The sequence below is a fragment of the Lissotriton helveticus genome, chromosome 2_1 (assembly GCF_964261635.1).
Source record: "Lissotriton helveticus chromosome 2_1, aLisHel1.1, whole genome shotgun sequence".
In the NCBI taxonomy this organism is placed as follows: Eukaryota; Metazoa; Chordata; class Amphibia; order Caudata; family Salamandridae; genus Lissotriton; species Lissotriton helveticus.
The window spans coordinates 87,173,115-87,196,673 of record NC_136059.1 but is presented as its reverse complement, the minus strand read 5'-3'; the positions used below and the strand labels follow the sequence as shown (position 1 = coordinate 87,196,673).

Below are 23,559 nucleotides of genomic sequence, written 5' to 3'. Positions count from 1 at the left end.
GCGAGAGCGAGTGAGTCAAGAATGACTTAGGGCCCTCCAGCCTGTACAATGTGGTGTCTTTCCAGCAGAGACCATGGAGAGCGAGAGCGAGTGAGACAAGAGTGACTTAGGGCCCTCCAGCCTGTACACGTGATGTTTTCCCAGCAGAGACCATAGAGACCATACAGAGCGAGTGAGACAAGAATGACCTAGGGCCCTCCAGTCTGTACACGTGATGTCTTTCCAGCAGAGACCATAGAGAGCAAGAGCAAGTGAGGCAAGAATGACTTAGGGCCCTCCAGCCTGTACAATGTGGTGTCTTTCCAGCAGAGACCATGGAGAGCGAGAGCGAGTGAGAAAAGAATGACCTAGGGCCCTCCGGCCTGTACAATGTGATGTCTTTCCAGCAGAGACCATAGAGAGCGAGAGCGAGTGAGTCAAGAATGACTTAGGGCCCTCCAGCCTGTACAATGTGGTGTCTTTCCTGCAGAGACCATGGAGAGCGAGAGCGAGTGAGACAAGAGTGACCTAGGGCCCGCCAGCCTGTACAATGTGATGTCTTTCCAGCAGAGACCATAGAGACCATAGAGAGCGAGTGAGACAAGAATGACCTAGGGCCCGCCAGCCTGTACAATGTGATGTCTTTCCAGCAGAGACCATAGAGAGCGAGAGCGAGTGAGACAAGAATGACCTAGGACCCTCCGGCCTGTACACGTGATGTCTTTCCAGCAGAGACCATAGAGAGTGAGAGCGAGTGATACAAGAATGACTTAGGGCCCTCCAGCCTGTACATGTGATGTCTTCCCAGCAGAGACCATAGAGAGCGAGTGAGTCAAGAATGACCTAGGGCTCTCCAGCCTGTACAATGTGATGTCTTTCCAGCAGAGACCATAGAGAGCGAGTGAGACAAGAGTGACCCAGGGCCCTCCAGCCTGTACACGTGATGTCTTTCGAGCAGCGATCATAGAGAGCGAGAGCGAGTGAGACAAGAATGACCTAGGGCCCGCCAGCCTGTGCAATGTGATGTCTTTCCAGCAGAGACCATAGAGAGCGAGAGAGAGTGAGTCAAGAATGACCTAGGGCCCTCCAGCCTGTACAATGTGATGTCTTTCCAGCAGAGATCGTAGAGAGCGAGAGCGAGTGAGACAAGAGTGACTTAGGGCCCTCCAGCCTGTACACGTGATGTCTTTCCAGCAGAGACCATAGAGAGTGAGAGCGAGTGAGACAAGAATGACCTAGAGCCCGCCAGCCTGTACAATGTGATGTCTTTCCAGCAGAGACCATAGAGAGCGAGAGCGAGTGAGTCAAGAATGACCCTGTGCCCTCCAGCCTGTACATGTGATGCCTTTCCAGCAGAGACCATAGAGACCATAGAGAGCGAGTGAGACAAGAATGACCTAGAGCCCGCCAGCCTGTACAATGTGATGTCTTTCCAGCAGAGACCATAGAGAGCAGGAGCGAGTGAGACCAGAATTACCTAGGGTCCTCCAGCCTGTACAATGTGATGTCTTTCCAGCAGAGACCATAGAGAGCGAGATCGAGTGAGACCAGAATGACCTAGGGTCCTCCAGCCTGTACAATGTGATGTCTTTCCAGCAGAGACCGTAGAGAGCGAGAGCGAGTGAGTCAAGAATGACCCTGTGCCCTCCAGCCTGTATACATGATGTCTTCCCAGCAGAGACCATAGAGACCATAGAGAGCGAGTGAGTCAAGAATGACCTAGGGCCCTCCAGCCTGTACACGTGATGTCTTCCCAGGAGAGACCATAGAAACCATGAAGAGCGAGTGAGACAAGAATGACCTAGGGCCCTCCAGTCTGTACACGTGATGTCTTTCCAACAGAGACCATAGAGACCATAGAGAGCGAGTGAGTCAAGAATGACCTAGGGCTCTCCAGCCTGTACACGTGATGTCTTTCCAGCAGAGACCATAGAGAGCGAGAGTGAGTGAGTCAAGAATGACCTAGGGCCCTCCAGCCTGTACAATGTGATGTCTTTCCAGCAGGGACCATAGAGAGCGAAAGCGAGTGAGTCAAGAATGACCTAGGGCCCTCCAGCCTGTACACGTGATGTCTTTGCAGCATGGACCATAGAGAGAGAGTGCGTGTGAGACAAGAATGGCATAGGGGCCGCCAACCTGTACAATGTGATGTCTTTCCAGCAGAGACCATAGAGAGCGAGAGCGAGTGAGTCAAGAATGACCTAGGGCCCTCCAGCCTGTACACGTGATGTCTTTCCAGCAGAGACCATAGAGAGTGAGTGAGTCAAGGATGACCTAGGGCCCTCCAGCCTGTACAATGTGATGTCTTTCCAGCAGAGACCATAGAGAGCGAGAGCGACTGAGAGAAGAGTGACCCTGTGCCCTCCAGCCTGTACAATGTGATGTCTTTCCAGCAGAGACCATAGAGAGCGAGAGCGAGTGAGTCATGAATGACCTAGGGCCCTCCAGCCTGTACACGTGATGTCTTTCCAGCAGAGACCATAGAGAGTGAGTGAGTCAAGAATGACCTAGGGCCCTCCAGCCTGTACAATGTGATGTCTTTCCAGCAGAGACCATAGAGAGCGAGAGCGAGTGAGACAAGAATGACCTAGGGCCCTCCAGCCTGTACAATGTGATGTCTTTCCAGCAGAGACCATAGAGAGCGAGAGCGAGTGAGTCAAGAATGACCTAGGGCCCTCCAGCCTGTACACGTGATGTCTTTCCAGCAGAGACCATAGAGAGCGAGAGCGAGTGAGACAAGAATGACTTAGGGCCCTCCAGCCTGTACACGTGATGTCTTTCCAGCAGAGACCATAGAGACCATACAGAGCGAGTGAGACAAGAATGACCTAGGGCCCTCCAGTCTGTACACGTGATGTCTTTCCAGCAGAGACCATAGAGAGCGAGAGCGAGTGAGTCAAGAATGACCTAGGGCCCTCCAGCCTGTACACGTGATGTCTTTCCAGCAGAGACCATAGAGAGTGAGTGAGTCAAGAATGACCTAGGGCCCTCCAGCCTGTACAATGTGATGTCTTTCCAGCAGAGACCATAGAGAGCGAGAGCGAGTGAGACAAGAGTGACCCTGTGCCCTCCAGCCTGTACAATGTGATGTCTTTCCAGCAGAGACCATAGAGAGCGAGAGCGAGTGAGTCAAGAATGACCTAGGGCCCTCCAGCCTGTACACGTGATGTCTTTCCAGCAGAAACCATAGAGAGTGAGTGAGTCAAGAATGACCTAGGGCCCTCCAGCCTGTACAATGTGATGTCTTTCCAGCAGAGACCATAGAGAGCGAGAGCGAGTGAGACAAGAGTGACCCTGTGCCCTCCAGCCTGTACAATGTGATGTCTTTCCAGCAGAGACCATAGAGAGCGAGAGCGAGTGAGACAAGAATGACCTAGGGCCCTCCAGCCTGTACAATGTGATGTCTTTCCAGCAGAGACCATAGAGAGCGAGAGCGAGTGAGTCAAGAATGACCTAGGGCCCTCCAGCCTGTACACGTGATGTCTTTCCAGCAGAGACCATAGAGACCATACAGAGCGAGTGAGACAAGAATGACCTAGGGCCCTCCAGTCTGTACACGTGATGTCTTTCCAGCAGAGACCATAGAGAGCGAAAGCAAGTGAGTCAAGAATGACTTAGGGCCCTCCAGCCTGTACAATGTGGTGTCTTTCCAGCAGAGACCATAGAGAGCGAGAGCGAGTGAGACAAGAGTGACTTAGGGCCCTCCAGCCTGTACAATGTGGTGTCTTTCCAGCAGAGACCATAGAGAGCGAGAGCGAGTGAGACAAGAATGACCTAGGGCCCTCCGGCCTGTACAATGTGATGTCTTTCCAGCAGAGACCATAGAGAGCGAGAGCGAGTGAGACAAGAATGACTTAGGGCCCTCCAGCCTGTACAATGTGGTGTCTTTCCAGCAGAGACCATAGAGAGCGAGAGCGAGTGAGACAAGAATGACTTAGGGCCCTCCAGCCTGTACAATGTGGTGTTTTCCCAGCAGAGACCATAGAGACCATAGAGAGCGAGTGAGTCAAGAATGACCCTGTGCCCTCCAGCCTGTATACATGATGTCTTCCCAGCAGAGACCATAGAGACCATAGAGAGCGAGTGAGACAAGAATGACTTAGGGCCCTCCAGCCTGTACAATGTGGTGTCTTTCCAGCAGAGACCATGGAGAGCGAGAGCGAGGGAGACAAGAGTGACTTAGGGCCCTCCAGCCTGTACACGTGATGTTTTCCCAGCAGAGACCACAGAGAGCGAGAGAAAGTGAGTCAAGAATGACTTAGGGCCCTCCAGTCTGTACACGTGATGTCTTTCCAGCAGAGACCACAGAGAGCGAGAGAAAGTGAGTCAAGAATGACCTAGGGCCCTCCGGCCTGTACAATGTGGTGTCTTTCCAGCAGAGACCATAGAGAGCGAGAGCGAGTGAGACAAGAATGACCTAGGGCCCTCCAGCCTGTACACGTGATGTTTTCCCAGCAGAGACCATAGAGACCATACAGAGCGAGTGAGACAAGAATGACCTAGGGCCCTCCAGTCTGTACACGTGATGTCTTTCCAGCAGAGACCATAGAGAGCGAGAGCGAGTGAGTCAAGAATGACTTAGGGCCCTCCAGTCTGTACAATGTGGTGTCTTTCCAGCAGAGACCATGGAGAGCGAGAGCGAGTGAGACAAGAGTGACTTAGGGCCCTCCAGCCTGTACACGTGATGTTTTCCCAGCAGAGACCATAGAGACCATACAGAGCGAGTGAGACTAGAATGACCTAGGGCCCTCCAGTCTGTACACGTGATGTCTTTCCAGCAGAGACCATAGAGAGCAAGAGCAAGTGAGTCAAGAATGACTTAGGGCCCTCCAGCCTGTACAATGTGGTGTCTTTCCAGCAGAGACCATGGAGAGCGAGAGCGAGTGAGAAAAGAATGACCTAGGGCCCTCCGGCCTGTACAATGTGATGTCTTTCCAGCAGAGACCATAGAGAGCGAGAGCGAGTGAGTCAAGAATGACTTAGGGCCCTCCAGCCTGTACAATGTGGTGTCTTTCCTGCAGAGACCATGGAGAGCGAGAGCGAGTGAGACAAGAGTGACCTAGGGCCCGCCAGCCTGTACAATGTGATGTCTTTCCAGCAGAGACCATAGAGACCATAGAGAGCGAGTGAGACAAGAATGACCTAGGGCCCGCCAGCCTGTACAATGTGATGTCTTTCCAGCAGAGACCATAGAGAGCGAGAGCGAGTGAGACAAGAATGACCTAGGACCCTCCGGCCTGTACACGTGATGTCTTTCCAGCAGAGACCATAGAGAGTGAGAGCGAGTGATACAAGAATGACTTAGGGCCCTCCAGCCTGTACATGTGATGTCTTCCCAGCAGAGACCATAGAGAGCGAGTGAGTCAAGAATGACCTAGGGCTCTCCAGCCTGTACAATGTGATGTCTTTCCAGCAGAGACCATAGAGAGCGAGTGAGACAAGAGTGACCCAGGGCCCTCCAGCCTGTACACGTGATGTCTTTCGAGCAGCGATCATAGAGAGCGAGAGCGAGTGAGACAAGAATGACCTAGGGCCCGCCAGCCTGTGCAATGTGATGTCTTTCCAGCAGAGACCATAGAGAGTGAGTCAAGAATGACCTAGGGCCCTCCAGCCTGTACAATGTGATGTCTTTCCAGCAGAGATCGTAGAGAGCGAGAGCGAGTGAGACAAGAGTGACTTAGGGCCCTCCAGCCTGTACACGTGATGTCTTTCCAGCAGAGACCATAGAGAGTGAGAGCGACTGAGACAAGAATGACCTAGAGCCCGCCAGCCTGTACAATGTGATGTCTTTCCAGCAGAGACCATAGAGAGCGAGAGCGAGTGAGTCAAGAATGACCCTGTGCCCTCCAGCCTGTACATGTGATGCCTTTCCAGCAGAGACCATAGAGACCATAGAGAGCGAGTGAGACAAGAATGACCTAGAGCCCGCCAGCCTGTACAATGTGATGTCTTTCCAGCAGAGACCATAGAGAGCAGGAGCGAGTGAGACCAGAATTACCTAGGGTCCTCCAGCCTGTACAATGTGATGTCTTTCCAGCAGAGACCATAGAGAGCGAGATCGAATGAGACCAGAATGACCTAGGGTCCTCCAGCCTGTACAATGTGATGTCTTTCCAGCAGAGACCGTAGAGAGCGAGAGCGAGTGAGTCAAGAATGACCCTGTGCCCTCCAACCTGTATACATGATGTCTTCCCAGCAGAGACCATAGAGACCATAGAGAGCGAGTGAGTCAAGAATGACCTAGGGCCCTCCAGCCTGTACACGTGATGTCTTCCCAGGAGAGACCATAGAAACCATGAAGAGCGAGTGAGACAAGAATGACCTAGGGCCCTCCAGTCTGTACACGTGATGTCTTTCCAACAGAGACCATAGAGACCATAGAGAGCGAGTGAGTCAAGAATGACCTAGGGCTCTCAAGCCTGTACACGTGATGTCTTTCCAGCAGAGACCATAGAGAGCGAGAGTGAGTGAGTCAAGAATGACCTAGGGCCCTCCAGCCTGTACAATGTGATGTCTTTCCAGCAGGGACCATAGAGAGCGAAAGCGAGTGAGTCAAGAATGACCTAGGGCCCTCCAGCCTGTACACGTGATGTCTTTGCAGCATGGACCATAGAGAGAGAGTGCGTGTGAGACAAGAATGGCATAGGGGCCGCCAACCTGTACAATGTGATGTCTTTCCAGCAGAGACCATAGAGAGCGAGAGCGAGTGAGTCAAGAATGACCTAGGGCCCTCCAGCCTGTACACGTGATGTCTTTCCAGCAGAGACCATAGAGAGTGAGTGAGTCAAGAATGACCTAGGGCCCTCCAGCCTGTACAATGTGATGTATTTCCAGCAGAGACCATAGAGAGCGAGAGCGAGTGAGAGAAGAGTGACCTAGGGCCCGCCAGCCTGTACAATGTGATGTCTTTCCAGCAGAGACCATAGAGACCATACAGAGCGAGTGAGACAAGAATGACCTAGGGCCCTCCAGTCTGTACACGTGATGTCTTTCCAGCAGAGACCATAGAGAGCGAGAGCGAGTGAGTCAAGAATGACTTAGGGCCCTCCAGCCTGTACAATGTGGTGTCTTTCCAGCAGAGACCATGGAGAGCGAGAGCGAGTGAGACAAGAGTGACTTAGGGCCCTCCAGCCTGTACACGTGATGTTTTCCCAGCAGAGACCATAGAGACCATACAGAGCGAGTGAGACTAGAATGACCTAGGGCCCTCCAGTCTGTACACGTGATGTCTTTCCAGCAGAGACCATAGAGAGCAAGAGCAAGTGAGTCAAGAATGACTTAGGGCCCTCCAGCCTGTACAATGTGGTGTCTTTCCAGCAGAGACCATGGAGAGCGAGAGCGAGTGAGAAAAGAATGACCTAGGGCCCTCCGGCCTGTACAATGTGATGTCTTTCCAGCAGAGACCATAGAGAGCGAGAGCGAGTGAGTCAAGAATGACTTAGGGCCCTCCAGCCTGTACAATGTGGTGTCTTTCCTGCAGAGACCATGGAGAGCGAGAGCGAGTGAGACAAGAGTGACCTAGGGCCCGCCAGCCTGTACAATGTGATGTCTTTCCAGCAGAGACCATAGAGACCATAGAGAGCGAGTGAGACAAGAATGACCTAGGGCCCGCCAGCCTGTACAATGTGATGTCTTTCCAGCAGAGACCATAGAGAGCGAGAGCGAGTGAGACAAGAATGACCTAGGACCCTCCGGCCTGTACACGTGATGTCTTTTCAGCAGAGACCATAGAGAGTGAGAGCGAGTGATACAAGAATGACTTAGGGCCCTCCAGCCTGTACATGTGATGTCTTCCCAGCAGAGACCATAGAGAGCGAGTGAGTCAAGAATGACCTAGGGCTCTCCAGCCTGTACAATGTGATGTCTTTCCAGCAGAGACCATAGAGAGCGAGTGAGACAAGAGTGACCCAGGGCCCTCCAGCCTGTACACGTGATGTCTTTCGAGCAGCGATCATAGAGAGCGAGAGCGAGTGAGACAAGAATGACCTAGGGCCCGCCAGCCTGTGCAATGTGATGTCTTTCCAGCAGAGACCATAGAGAGTGAGTCAAGAATGACCTAGGGCCCTCCAGCCTGTACAATGTGATGTCTTTCCAGCAGAGATCGTAGAGAGCGAGAGCGAGTGAGACAAGAGTGACTTAGGGCCCTCCAGCCTGTACACGTGATGTCTTTCCAGCAGAGACCATAGAGAGTGAGAGCGACTGAGACAAGAATGACCTAGAGCCCGCCAGCCTGTACAATGTGATGTCTTTCCAGCAGAGACCATAGAGAGCGAGAGCGAGTGAGTCAAGAATGACCCTGTGCCCTCCAGCCTGTACATGTGATGCCTTTCCAGCAGAGACCATAGAGACCATAGAGAGCGAGTGAGACAAGAATGACCTAGAGCCCGCCAGCCTGTACAATGTGATGTCTTTCCAGCAGAGACCATAGAGAGCAGGAGCGAGTGAGACCAGAATTACCTAGGGTCCTCCAGCCTGTACAATGTGATGTCTTTCCAGCAGAGACCATAGAGAGCGAGATCGAATGAGACCAGAATGACCTAGGGTCCTCCAGCCTGTACAATGTGATGTCTTTCCAGCAGAGACCGTAGAGAGCGAGAGCGAGTGAGTCAAGAATGACCCTGTGCCCTCCAGCCTGTATACATGATGTCTTCCCAGCAGAGACCATAGAGACCATAGGGAGCGAGTGAGTCAAGAATGACCTAGGGCCCTCCAGCCTGTACACGTGATGTCTTCCCAGGAGAGACCATAGAAACCATGAAGAGCGAGTGAGACAAGAATGACCTAGGGCCCTCCAGTCTGTACACGTGATGTCTTTCCAACAGAGACCATAGAGACCATAGAGAGCGAGTGAGTCAAGAATGACCTAGGGCTCTCCAGCCTGTACACGTGATGTCTTTCCAGCAGAGACCATAGAGAGCGAGAGTGAGTGAGTCAAGAATGACCTAGGGCCCTCCAGCCTGTACAATGTGATGTCTTTCCAGCAGGGACCATAGAGAGCGAAAGCGAGTGAGTCAAGAATGACCTAGGGCCCTCCAGCCTGTACACGTGATGTCTTTGCAGCATGGACCATAGAGAGAGAGTGCGTGTGAGACAAGAATGGCATAGGGGCCGCCAACCTGTACAATGTGATGTCTTTCCAGCAGAGACCATAGAGAGCGAGAGCGAGTGAGTCAAGAATGACCTAGGGCCCTCCAGCCTGTACACGTGATGTCTTTCCAGCAGAGACCATAGAGAGTGAGTGAGTCAAGAATGACCTAGGGCCCTCCAGCCTGTACAATGTGATGTCTTTCCAGCAGAGACCATAGAGAGCGAGAGCGAGTGAGAGAAGAGTGACCTAGGGCCCGCCAGCCTGTACAATGTGATGTCTTTCCAGCAGAGACCATAGAGACCATAGAGAGCGAGTGAGACAAGAATGACCTAGGGCCCGCCAGCCTGTACAATGTGATGTCTTTCCAGCAGAGACCATAGAGAGCGAGAGCGAGTGAGACAAGAATGACCTAGGACCCTCCGGCCTGTACACGTGATGTCTTTCCAGCAGAGACCATAGAGAGTGAGAGCGAGTGATACAAGAATGACTTAGGGCCCTCCAGCCTGTACATGTGATGTCTTCCCAGCAGAGACCATAGAGAGCGAGTGAGTCAAGAATGACCTAGGGCTCTCCAGCCTGTACAATGTGATGTCTTTCCAGCAGAGACCATAGAGAGCGAGTGAGACAAGAGTGACCCAGGGCCCTCCAGCCTGTACACGTGATGTCTTTCGAGCAGCGATCATAGAGAGCGAGAGCGAGTGAGACAAGAATGACCTAGGGCCCGCCAGCCTGTGCAATGTGATGTCTTTCCAGCAGAGACCATAGAGAGCGAGAGAGAGTGAGTCAAGAATGACCTAGGGCCCTCCAGCCTGTACAATGTGATGTCTTTCCAGCAGAGATCGTAGAGAGCGAGAGCGAGTGAGACAAGAGTGACTTAGGGCCCTCCAGCCTGTACACGTGATGTCTTTCCAGCAGAGACCATAGAGAGTGAGAGCGAGTGAGACAAGAATGACCTAGAGCCCGCCAGCCTGTACAATGTGATGTCTTTCCAGCAGAGACCATAGAGAGCGAGAGCGAGTGAGTCAAGAATGACCCTGTGCCCTCCAGCCTGTACATGTGATGCCTTTCCAGCAGAGACCATAGAGACCTTAGAGAGCGAGTGAGACAAGAATGACCTAGAGCCCGCCAGCCTGTACAATGTGATGTCTTTCCAGCAGAGACCATAGAGAGCAGGAGCGAGTGAGACCAGAATTACCTAGGGTCCTCCAGCCTGTACAATGTGATGTCTTTCCAGCAGAGACCATAGAGAGCGAGATCGAGTGAGACCAGAATGACCTAGGGTCCTCCAGCCTGTACAATGTGATGTCTTTCCAGCAGAGACCGTAGAGAGCGAGAGCGAGTGAGTCAAGAATGACCCTGTGCCCTCCAGCCTGTATACATGATGTCTTCCCAGCAGAGACCATAGAGACCATAGAGAGCGAGTGAGTCAAGAATGACCTAGGGGCCTCCAGCCTGTACACGTGATGTCTTCCCAGGAGAGACCATAGAAACCATGAAGAGCGAGTGAGACAAGAATGACCTAGGGCCCTCCAGTCTGTACACGTGATGTCTTTCCAACAGAGACCATAGAGACCATAGAGAGCGAGTGAGTCAAGAATGACCTAGGGCTCTCCAGCCTGTACACGTGATGTCTTTCCAGCAGAGACCATAGAGAGCGAGAGTGAATGAGTCAAGAATGACCTAGGGCCCTCCAGCCTGTACAATGTGATGTCTTTCCAGCAGGGACCATAGAGAGCGAAAGCGAGTGAGTCAAGAATGACCTAGGGCCCTCCAGCCTGTACACGTGATGTCTTTGCAGCATGGACCATAGAGAGAGAGTGCGTGTGAGACAAGAATGGCATAGGGGCCGCCAACCTGTACAATGTGATGTCTTTCCAGCAGAGACCATAGAGAGCGAGAGCGAGTGAGTCAAGAATGACCTAGGGCCCTCCAGCCTGTACACGTGATGTCTTTCCAGCAGAGACCATAGAGAGTGAGTGAGTCAAGAATGACCTAGGGCCCTCCAGCCTGTACAATGTGATGTCTTTCCAGCAGAGACCATAGAGAGCGAGAGCGAGTGAGAGAAGAGTGACCCTGTGCCCTCCAGCCTGTACAATGTGATGTCTTTCCAGCAGAGACCATAGAGAGCGAGAGCGAGTGAGTCAAGAATGACCTAGGGCCCTCCAGCCTGTACACGTGATGTCTTTCCAGCAGAGACCATAGAGAGTGAGTGAGTCAAGAATGACCTAGGGCCCTCCAGCCTGTACAATGTGATGTCTTTCCAGCAGAGACCATAGAGAGCGAGAGCGAGTGAGACAAGAATGACCTAGGGCCCTCCAGCCTGTACAATGTGATGTCTTTCCAGCAGAGACCATAGAGAGCGAGAGCGAGTGAGTCAAGAATGACCTAGGGCCCTCCAGCCTGTACACGTGATGTCTTTCCAGCAGAGACCATAGAGAGCGAGAGCGAGTGAGACAAGAATGACTTAGGGCCCTCCAGCCTGTACACGTGATGTCTTTCCAGCAGAGACCATAGAGACCATACAGAGCGAGTGAGACAAGAATGACCTAGGGCCCTCCAGTCTGTACACGTGATGTCTTTCCAGCAGAGACCATAGAGAGCGAGAGCAAGTGAGTCAAGAATGACTTAGGGCCCACCAGCCTGTACAATGTGGTGTCTTTCCAGCAGAGACCATAGAGAGCGAGAGCGAGTGAGACAAGAGTGACTTAGGGCCCTCCAGCCTGTACACGTGATGTCTTTCCAGCAGAGACCATAGAGACCATACAGAGCGAGTGAGACAAGAATGACCTAGGGCCCTCCAGTCTGTACACGTGATGTCTTTCCAGCAGAGACCATAGAGAGCGAGAGCAAGTGAGTCAAGAATGACTTAGGGCCCTCCAGCCTGTACAATGTGGTGTCTTTCCAGCAGAGACCATAGAGAGCGAGAGAGAGTGAGTCAAGAATGACCTAGGGCCCTCCAGCCTGTACAATGTGGTGTCTTTCCAGCAGAGACCATAGAGAGCGAGAGCGAGTGAGACAAGAATGACCTAGGGCCCTCCGGCCTGTACAATGTGATGTCTTTCCAGCAGAGACCATAGAGAGCGAGAGCGAGTGAGACAAGAATGACTTAGGGTCCTCCAGCCTGTACAATGTGGTGTTTTCCCAGCAGAGACCATAGAGACCATAGAGAGCGAGTGAGTCAAGAATGACCCTGTGCCCTCCAGCCTGTATACATGATGTCTTCCCAGCAGAGACCATAGAGACCATAGAGAGCGAGTGAGACAAGAATGACTTAGGGCCCTCCAGCCTGTACAATGTGGTGTCTTTCCAGCAGAGACCATGGAGAGCGAGAGCGAGTGAGACAAGAGTGACTTAGGGCCCTCCAGCCTGTACATGTAATGTTTTCCCAGCAGAGACCACAGAGAGCGAGAGAAAGTGAGTCAAGAATGACTTAGGGCCCTCCAGCCTGTACAATGTGGTGTCTTTCCTGCAGAGACCATGGAGAGCGAGAGCGAGTGAGACAAGAGTGACGTAGGGCCCTCCAGCCTGTACACGTAATGTCTTTCCTGCAGAGACCATGGAGAGCGAGAGCGAGTGAGACAAGAGTGACTTAGGGCCCTCCAGTCTGTACACGTGATGTCTTTTGAGCAGAGACCATAGAGACCATAGAGAGCGAGTGAGACAAGAATGACCCTGTGCCCTTCAGCCTGTACATGTGATGCCTTTCCAGCAGAGACCATAGAGACCATAGAGAGCGAGTGAGACAAGAGTGACTTAGGGCCCTCCAGCCTGTACAAGTGATGTCTTTTGAGCAGAGACCATAGAGACCATAGAGAGCGAGTGAGACAAGAATGACCTAGAGCCCGCCAGCCTGTACAATGTGATGTCTTTCCAGCAGAGACCACAGAGAGCGAGAGAAAGTGAGTCAAGAATGACCTAGGGCCCTCCAGCCTGTACAATGTGGTGTCTTTCCAGCAGAGACCATAGAGAGCGAGAGCGAGTGAGACAAGAGTGACTTAGGGCCCTCCAGCCTGTACAATGTGGTGTCTTTCCAGCAGAGACCATAGAGAGCGAGAGCGAGTGAGACAAGAATGACCTAGGGCCCTCCGGCCTGTACAATGTGATGTCTTTCCAGCAGAGACCACAGAGAGCGAGAGCGAGTGAGACAAGAATGACCTAGGGCCCTCCAGCCTGTACAATGTGATATCTTTCCAGCAGAGACCACAGAGAGCGAGAGCGAGTGAGACAAGAATGACCTAGGGCCCTCCAGCCTGTACAATGTGATGTCGTTCCAGCAGAGACCACAGAGAGCGAGAGCGAGTGAGACAAGAATGACTTAGGGCCCTCCGGCCTGTACAATGTGGTGTCTTTCCAGCAGAGACCAGCGAGAGCGAGAGCGAGTGAGACAAGAGTGACTTAGGGCCCTCCAGCCTGTACAATGTGGTGTCTTTCCAGCAGAGACCATAGAGAGCGAGAGCGAGTGAGACAAGAATGACCTAGGGCCCTCCGGCCTGTACAATGTGATGTCTTTCCAGCAGAGACCATAGAGAGCGAGAGCGAGTGAGACAAGAATGACTTAGGGCCCTCCGGCCTGTACAATGTGGTGTCTTTCCAGCAGAGACCAGCGAGAGCGAGAGCGAGTGAGACAAGAGTGACTTAGGGCCCTCCAGCCTGTACAATGTGGTGTCTTTCCAGCAGAGACCATAGAGAGCGAGAGCGAGTGAGACAAGAATGACCTAGGGCCCTCCGGCCTGTACAATGTGATGTCTTTCCAGCAGAGACCATAGAGAGCGAGAGCGAGTGAGACAAGAATGACTTAGGGTCCTCCAGCCTGTACAATGTGGTGTTTTCCCAGCAGAGACCATAGAGACCATAGAGAGCGAGTGAGTCAAGAATGACCCTGTGCCCTCCAGCCTGTACACGTGATGTCTTCCCAGCAGAGACCATAGAGACCATAGAGAGCGAGTGAGACAAGAATGACTTAGGGCCCTCCAGCCTGTATACATGATGTCTTCCCAGCAGAGACCATAGAGACCATAGAGAGCGAGTGAGACAAGAATGACTTAGGGCCCTCCAGCCTGTACAATGTGGTGTCTTTCCAGCAGAGACCATAGAGAGCGAGAGCAAGTGAGTCAAGAATGACTTAGGGCCCTCCAGCCTGTACAATGTGGTGTCTTTCCAGCAGAGACCATGGAGAGCGAGAGCGAGTGAGACAAGAGTGACTTAGGGCCCTCCAGCCTGTACACGTGATGTTTTCCCAGCAGAGACCACAGAGAGCGAGAGAAAGTGAGTCAAGAATGACTTAGGGCACTCCAGCCTGTACACGTGATGTCTTTTGAGCAGAGACCATAGAGACCATAGAGAGCGAGTGAGACAAGAATGACCCTGTGCCCTCCAGCCTGTACATGTGATGCCTTTCCAGCAGAGACCATAGAGACCATAGAGAGCGAGTGAGACAAGAGTGACTTAGGGCCCTCCAGCCTGTACACGTGATGTCTTTTGAGCAGAGACCATAGAGACCATAGAGAGCGAGTGAGACAAGAATGACCTAGAGCCCACCAGCCTGTACAATGTGATGTCTTTCCAGCAGAGACCACAGAGAGTGAGAGAAAGTGAGTCAAGAATGACCTAGGCCCTCCGGCCTGTACAATGTGATGTCTTTCCAGCAGAGACCATAGAGAGCGAGAGCGAGTGAGTCAAGAATGACCTAGGGTCCTCCAGCCTGTACTGCCCATCCTTTGTGCCCACAACCAGCTCACATTGTTACCGCCCATCCTCTGTTCCCACAACTAGCTCACATTGTTACTGTCCATCCTGTGCCCACAACTAGCTCACATTGTTACCGCCCATCCTCTGTTCCCACAACTAGCTCACATTGTTACTGTCCATCCTCTGTTCCCACAACTAGCTCACATTATTACTGTCCATCCTCTGTGCCCACAACTAGCTCACATTGTTACTGTCCATCCTCTGTGCCCACAACTAGCTCCCATTGTTACTGTCCATCCTGTGCCCACAACTAGCTCACATTGTTACCGCCCATCCTCTGTTCCCACAACTAGCTCACATCATTGTTACTGTCCATCCTCTGTTCCCACAACTAGCTCACATTGTTACCGTCCATCCTCTGTACCCACAACTAGCTCACATTGTTACTGTCCATCCTCTGTTCCCACAACTAGCTCCCATTGTTACTGTCCATCCTCTGTGCCCACAACTAGCTCACATTGTTACTGCCCATCCTCTGGGCCCACAACTAGCTCACATTGTTACTGTCCATCCTCTGTGCCCACAACTAGCTCACATTGTTACTGCCCATCCTCTGTGCCCACAACTAGCTCACATTGTTACTGTCCATCCTCTGTGCCCACAACTAGCTCACATTGTTACTGCCCATCCTCTGTGCTCACAACTAGCTCACACTGTCCCTGCCCATCCTCTGTGCCCACAACTAGCTCACACTGTTCCTGCCCATCCTCAGTGCCCACAACTAGCTCACACTGTTACTTCCCCATCCTCTGTGCCCACAACTAGCTCATACTGTTACTGCCCATCCTCTGTGCCCACAACTAGCGCACACTGTTACTGCCCATCCTCTGTGCCCACAACTAGCTCATACTGTTACTGCCCATCCTCTGTGCCCACAACTAGCGCACACTGCTACTGCCCATCCTCTGTGCCCACAACTAGCTCATACTGTTACTGGCCATCCTCTGTGCCCAAAAATAGCTGACACTGTTTTTGCCCATCCTCTGTGCCCACAACTAGCTCACACTGTTACTGCCCCTTCTCTGTTCCCGCTACTAACTCATCCTGTTCTTGCCATCCTCTGTGTCCACAACTAGCTCATACTGTTACTGGCCATCCTCTGTGCCCACACATAGCTGACACTGTTTTTCCCTATTCTCTGTGCCCACAACTAGCTCACACTGTCCCTGCCCATCCACTGTGCTACAACTAGCTCACTCTGTCCTTGCCCATCCTCTGTGACCACAACTAGCTCATACTGTTACTGCCCATCCTGTGTGCCCACAACTAGCTCACACTGTCCCTGCCCATCCACTGTGCCCACAACTAGCTCACACTGTCCCTGCCCATCCATTGAGCCCACAACTAGCTCACACTGTCCCTGCCCATCCACTGTGCCACAACTAGCTCACACTGTCCCTGCCCATCCACTGTGCCCACAACTAGCTCACACTGTTCCTGCCTATCCACTGAGCCCACAACTAGCTCACACTGTCCCTGCCCATCCACTGTGCTCACAACTAGCTCACACTGTCCCTGCCTATCCACTGTGCCACAACTAGCTCACACTGTCCCTGCCCATCCTCTGTGCCCACAACTAGCACACATTGTTACTGCCCTTCCTCTCTACCCACAACTAGCTCACACTGTCCCTGCCCATCCTCTGTGCACAACTAGCTCATACTGTTACTGCCCATCCACTGTGCCACAACTAGCTCACACTGTCCCTGCCCATCCTCTGTGCCACAACTAGCTCATACTGTTACTGCCCATCCTGTGTGCCCACAACTAGCGCACACTGCTACTGCCCATCCTCTGTGCCCAAAACTAGCTCATACTGTTACTGCCCATCCTCTGTGCCCACCACTAGCTCATACTGTTACTGCCCATCCTCTGTGCCCACAACTAGCGCACACTGTTACTGCCCATCCTCTGTGCCCAAAACTACCTCATACTGTTACTGCCCATCCTCTGTGCCCACAACTAGCTCATGCTGTTACTGCCCATCCTCTGTGCCCACAACTAGCGCACACTGCTACTGGCCATCCTCTGTGCCCACAACTTGCGTATACTGTTACTGGCCATCCTCTGTGCCCACACATAGCTGACACTGTTTTTGCCCATCCTCTGTGCCCACAACTAGCTCACAGTGTTACTGCCCCTTCTCTGTTCCCGCAACTAACTCATCCTGTTCTTGCCATCCTCTATGCCCACAACTAGCTCATACTGTTACTGGCCATCCTCTGTGCCCACACATAGCTGACACTGTTTTTCACCATCCTCTGTGCCCACAACTAGGTCACACTGTTACTGCCCCTTCTCTGTTTCTGCAACTAACTCATCCTGTTCTTGCCATCCTCTGTGCCCACAACTAGCTCACACTGTCCCTGCCCATCCACTGTGCCACAACTAGCTCACTCTGTCCTTGCCCATCCGCTGTGACCACAACTAGCTCATACTGTCACTGCCCATCCTGTGTGCCCACAACTGGCTCACACTGTCCCTGCCCATCCTCTGTGCCCGCAACTAGCTCACATTGTTACTGCCTATCCTCTCTACCCAAAAGTAGCTCACACTGTCCCTGCCCATCCTCTGTGCCACAGCTAGCTCATACTGTTACTGCCCATCCACTGTGTCACAACTAGCTCACACTGTCCCTACCCATCCTCTGTGCCACAACTAGCTCATACTGTTACTGCCCATCCTTTGTGCCCACAACTAGCTCGCACTGTCCCTGCCCATCCACTGTGCCACAACTAGGTCACACTGTCCCTGCCCATCTACTGTGCCACAACTAGCTCATACTGTTACTGCTGATCCTGTGTGCCCACAACTAGCTCACACTGTCCCTGCCCATCCTCTGTGCCACAACTAGCTCACATTGTTTCTGCCCATCCTCTCTTCCCACAACTACTCACACTGTCCCTGCCCATCCTCTGTGCCACAACTAGCTCACACTGTTACTGCCCATCCTCTGTGCCACAACTAGCTCATACTGTTACTGCCCATCCTCTGTGCCACAACTAGCTCATACTGTTACTGCCCATCCTCTGTGCCACAACTAGCTCATACTGTTACTGCCCATCCTCTGTGCCACAACTAGCTCACATTTTTCCTGCCCATTCACTGTGCCCACAACTAGCTCACATTGTTACTGCCCATCCTCTCTGCCACAACTAGCTCACATTTTACTGCCCATCCACTGTACCCACAACTAGCTCACATTTTTACTGCCCATCCTCTGTGCCCACAACTAGCTCACATTGTTACTGCCCATCCTCTGTGCCACAACTAGCTCATACAGTTACTGCCCATCCACTGTGCCACAACTAGCTCACACTGTCCCTGCCCATCATCTGTGCCACAACTAGCTCATACTGTTACTGCCCATCCTGTGTGCCTACAACTAGCGCACACTGCTACTGCCCATCCTCTGTGCCCACAACTAGCTCATACTGTTACTGCCCATCCTCTGTGACCACAACTAGCGCACACTGTTACTGCCCATCCTCTGTGGCCACAACTAGCGCACACTGTTACTGCCCATCCTCTGTGGCCACAACTAGCGCACACTGCTACTGCCCATCCTCTGTGCCCAAAACTAGCTCATACTGTTACTGCCCATCCTATGTGCCCACCACTAGCTCATACTGTTACTGCCCATCCTCTGTGCCCACAACTAGCTCACCCTGTTACTGCCCATCCTCTGTGCCCACAACTAGCGCACACTGTCCCTGCCCATCCTCTGTGCCCACAACTAGCTCACCTTGTTACTGCCCATCCTCTGTGCCCACAACTAGCTCACACTGTTACTGCCCATCCTCTGTGCCCACAACTAGCTCACACTGTTACTGCCCATCCTCTGTGCCTGCCACTAGCTCACACTGTCCCTGCCAATCCTCTCTGCCCGATGGATCTCACAGCCATCGGGTGTGGTCCCGTGTGTGGAATGCAGCGGGTCCCTCAGCATTCGATGAGCGCTCCCATATTTGCCATCATGCTCGGGGAACCCGAGTCCAGGCCCCTCAAGTAGAGGCTGAAGAGAGCTCGGGGGGAGGGGGGGGGGGTTGCCTTTCTGAGAAGGGGTGACCGGGAGCCCCGGCTTTTGATGGCTTTTCCATCCTCCCACAACAGAGCGAGAGTGCGGTGTGTGTGGTTCCAGCCCCGGAGCCCTCCGCGGATGCATTTAAAGTGTCTTTTCCCTCCTGTGTGTTCTCTTTTTGTTGATGTCTTCCATGTGAGGCGTGTTTGGTGCGCTCCTGCTGATGCTTTGTCCCCCTCTCTGCAGCCGCAGAACAGCCTGCCAGACATCGTGATATGGATGCTACAAGGGGACAAGCGTGTGGCCTACCACCGGCTGCCGGCCCGAGAGGTGCTCTACTCCCGGGGTGGCGCCAGCAGCTGCGGCCGGGACTGCGGGAGGCTGCAAACCATATTCCTCAAAGTAGGTGGTGTGGGCTTTTTAACGTAAACATATTTATGGAGGGCAAACCGGGCACGTGGGAAGCTGGTAGCAAAACAGGAGCCAGTCAAGGGAGAGAGAAAACTGAGTATACAGAGCGGTTTATGTGATTAAAGCAGCGGTGTTTTTATAAAAATAAGAATTATGAATTATAAAGACGTTTATATAGCTTTTTTTTTTTAAAGGATTTCCCTGCACTGTAGGGTTTGTTCCTTGCTGGGCAGAATTGCTCAGCCTCAAAATTGTTAACTTGCACCTGGAGATTTGTGCATTTATTACTGGCATCTGCCTTGTCAGTCCTGTGCAGTACTGGTAACGTGAAGGGTTAAACCTTTACTCACTGTCCACCTCCTTCAAGACTCAAGACCCTGGCTGCACACCCGGAAACTCATCTGCCATTAAGAAATGTGGGGCATATTTGCAACAGGTCAGCGATAACTGACCTTGTATACCGCATTATTTTCTATTGCTGGATTATTGCGCCAGGCTTTCGTTGTATTAATAACGTTTAGCGCCATGGCGATGAATATTCCAGCGATATCGCCCTTTTCCGGGGAACATTGCTGGTTTTTCAGCGATGTTCCATATAAAACGGCGATATGCTTGATAATACGACGCTGCGGTCGTATCACATGAATCCACCTCCCATGTTAGGCATGCCTTAGTCAGGAATTTAACAGATGTTAAATTCCTGCGTTAAGGCATACTTAGCGCGATTAAAATAATTGCTTCCCCGTGTTATAAATACCGCGAAGCTGCCTTCGCGATATTTACCCATGTTGTTTCCACAGACACACCTACTTTGCATCTCATTAGCGATGCGAAGTTAGGCGTGCTGGAAATGGGAGCAAAATCAGCAAAACATGCGATAGCGTGTCTTTGCTGGTAAGGCGATAAAATTATCGCTGCTTTTGGCTGAAAACGGCGATAATTTTATATCGCCACCTTATTAATATGACCCTTATGTATGTAAAAGTAAATCCGTAAAAGCGCAAACTACTCACCCTTACGGGTCCCAAGGCGCTGCAGGCCGTTGTGGAAATTAAGTGAGCTATTGCCCAGAGTCACATGGTGGTGCGCTGCCGCTGGAGCCAGGGATCGAGCCGTGAACCCTGTGCCTCGGAAGCAGCTGCCCTGGCCGCTGCACCACACCTCTCCACTTCTTATGCTTTCATGGCTTTTTATGTCAGGCGCTTGTTGACACTGTTATGTAGCGCCTCCTTTTGTAACCTGTATCATTGTCAAAAAAGGCAGCATGGCTTCCCAAGGGAGTCTCCCTTTCTTTTAAAAGAGGAAATACCTGTCTCTAGGACATGGCACTAACATAAGTGGTCCTTTCATCAAAGCCCCAGACATCCCTAAAATGGACGGCACATGAAAGAACCCATCTCCAGGACTGCCTTCAGAGGCCTCCTCAGACCATAATGGTAATTACTGGGTGAGGTAAACTTCGCATCACCTCTAATAGCAATTATTGCGCAGGGGTCACAGTTTCCCACTAATCTTGTTTTGGTTCTGGAGTAGCGTGCTACCCACCGAAAAGTGCCGTGACACCTCATCAGGGGTGGGGTAGCAAGCGCTTTATAAATGCAAACCCTTCCCTCTTCTGTCCCTTCAATATCCTTTTTTAAGCCAAATAACAAACTCTCATGTCCAGCACTCAAATTAATTCCATATCTCCCTATACTAATTCACCACTAATCCTCTTTGGGTTCCGGAGTAGCGTGCTACTCGCCGAATAAGCGCTTTGATGCCTTGCCAGGGTTAGTAAGTGTTATATAAATGCAATTACAATTACAATTACAATCCGGCTCACTTGATATCAGAGCCTGAGGGGAATACATGGAAAAAACTTAGTTGAACTCAGGATCATTTTATGAGCATTTACCCAATCACCTGCTTGCTCTCTGCTCACAGACAGCCCATCTGGTTCCAGGTATGAACATCTGTAACTGGGTGCCAAGCGGCTGTCGATTCAGACAGCATCAAACTCTCACGGGGTTCTTTCACATAGAATACAGACAGCCAGGCGAGAATCCTGTAGGTTCATCCACAGAGGTGTGAATCCCGGTGAGGATGGCCCTATGACCGCACTTGAATTTAAAGAGGCTGTGGAAATTCCCTTACTACCCGGTGTGCTGTAATTTCTGCTGCAGTAGAGTTTTTATATTATTATGAACACTGAAATATTTTAAAATAAGTAAAAAGGTATCTTTCCAGCTCAATTTTAGCCTAAATGCAGAACCTAAACATCAACCCAGGAAGAAGCAGTGGCCGGGTACTTCTAGACCAACTTCATATAATGTTGAATTATTATAAACTGGCTACTCCCTCCCCGTTAAGCACACAGAGGGAATCCTGTCAGCTCATGTCTCTTACATGTCAGCTGTGGTACCATTGCCAGCACATGATCTACATTGTAGCAGAGCCACAGAAGCAAAAGACACACAAATGATGGGCGGAAAACGAAACAAATCAAGCATTCACCCCCAGTCAATCGATCTGGGTTAAATCCTTTGTTTCTTTGCTCACCCTGGCACCCCAGTTTGGACCCAGCTATATGCAAATCAGTCTTGACCCTGCTCCTCATGGTAACAGTCCAGCCCGAACTACCAAGTAGGCCTGCGCGGAGTTCACAGAGTTCCACATAGTGGAACTCCGCAAAGTGATAAAAAAACTCCACTGCACTACGCAGAGACCTGCAAGCGGCGGAGTGTGTTAGGTCTCTCCGTTCGTGCTGATTTGTAGTGCCGGATGTTTATCCCCCAATAGAAAATTGGCACGAATGGCACCATCCACAGCACAAGAGGGCGCTGCTTCTTTCTGCTGCTCGAACGGGTTGCTCTACTTGAGGCAGCTTCCTCAATGCAAATGGAAGGTTTCTCATTGCGAGGGGTAACGGCCATCCATGACTGTGCGCGTTGAGAAATTTCGCCAGGAGGTGGTCTGGAGTAAGATTTTCCTCACTCGTGCTCGCCAACTTAACATTGATGAGCGCAAGTAAGGTAAATTCACTGCTCTGCTACATGGAGCGGAGTTTTCGGCACTCCATGCGCTGCACGGAGTGGGAAAAACTCTGCAAACTTAGTGAGCGGAGCGGAATTTCATGCCCAGGCCTACTGCCAAGCCAGGTCCTCCCTGGACCAGAAACAAGCATCCTGGGACCGGTTTTGGGATATCACCCCTCATCAGCCAGGCTAGCTTGAATCCAGTGGCACAGTGAGCTTGTTTCCGCTCCAGGGAGGACCTGACCTGGCAGTTCTGGCTGGGTTGTTCCCATGGGGAGTAGGGTCTAGACTGATTTGCATATGGCTGGGATTAAACTGGAATGGTATGGTGGGCAAAAACAATGGATTTACGCCCAAATCTCTGTAGTAGGGCTGAATGTTTGACATTGTTAAGCATTCCTTCCACCAATTGTTCTTTTTGCCTGGAGCCACACAATGCATTAATCTCTGCACAGATCTAAAAAAACAGACCTATATGACAGCTTCAAACAGACCTAGCTAAAAGAGTATTGTGTCACTGTGCACAAGTGACAGACTGTGTTAGTGAGTTAAACTTCACTAAAATTATTTAATTTGAAAAGGGGGTTGTGAGAAGAAATTCAATAGGAAGGTCAGAGAGGGAAAGGGGAAATTGCCTCCTATTGGAGAAAGTTGTATGTTTATAATTTACCAGTCTTACTACCAGAGAGCGAGAGATTAGCTGTCCTGTTGCGTTCTTTTAAATATAAACATTAATTCACGTAAAAGCAACTAGACAGATAGAGGGAGGAGAGAAGGGCGAGAAGTCTCAAAACGATCTACTATCTACCCAGAGTTTCAAAAGAGTTTGGATTAGATGCCTCACTCACTTATCATGACATGCTACATCATTGGCGCCTATCCACACATGGGTAGGGGGATACCACTAGGCGGGCTCAACCCCAAAAATAATTTCTTGGGAGTTTTTAGATAAAACAGACAGAACTGGACAGTGCAGGGATCTAGAAGGAAAATATTAGTGAGTTGTTTTAAAATACGTTGCAGTATACCCGTAGCGTACAGAATGTATGGTTAAAAAGATGCAACATAGTGATAGTTGAGATACTTACCTTTTTTCCTTTCTTCTTTCTTGCAGCATCCAGAGAAAGGGAACACGGGCTCTAAGATGCCAGCCCAGCTTCGTGTTCAGCTCTGGTTCGGGCTCTCTGTGGACCAGAAGGAGTTTAACCAGTACGCGGAGGGCAAACTCTCAGTCTTTGCGGAAACGGTAAGTGCAGATTAATTCTTTTAATGAAAGATGAGCCATTGCATGCTGT

The 23,559-nt window shown here is 51.4% G+C and overlaps 1 protein-coding gene across 1 annotated transcript in view; it reads left to right on the top strand.

Moving 5' to 3' along the window:
- The window catches only part of DYSF (dysferlin), a 1,004,398-nt gene that overhangs the window by 433,040 nt on the left and 547,799 nt on the right, over positions 1-23,559 (top strand). Inside the window, exons 24-25 of the mRNA XM_078674496.1 lie at positions 19,083-19,238; positions 23,379-23,510. Of these exons, the coding sequence (XP_078530622.1) occupies positions 19,083-19,238; positions 23,379-23,510 (288 nt within the window). The remainder of the gene's footprint in view (positions 1-19,082; positions 19,239-23,378; positions 23,511-23,559) is intronic.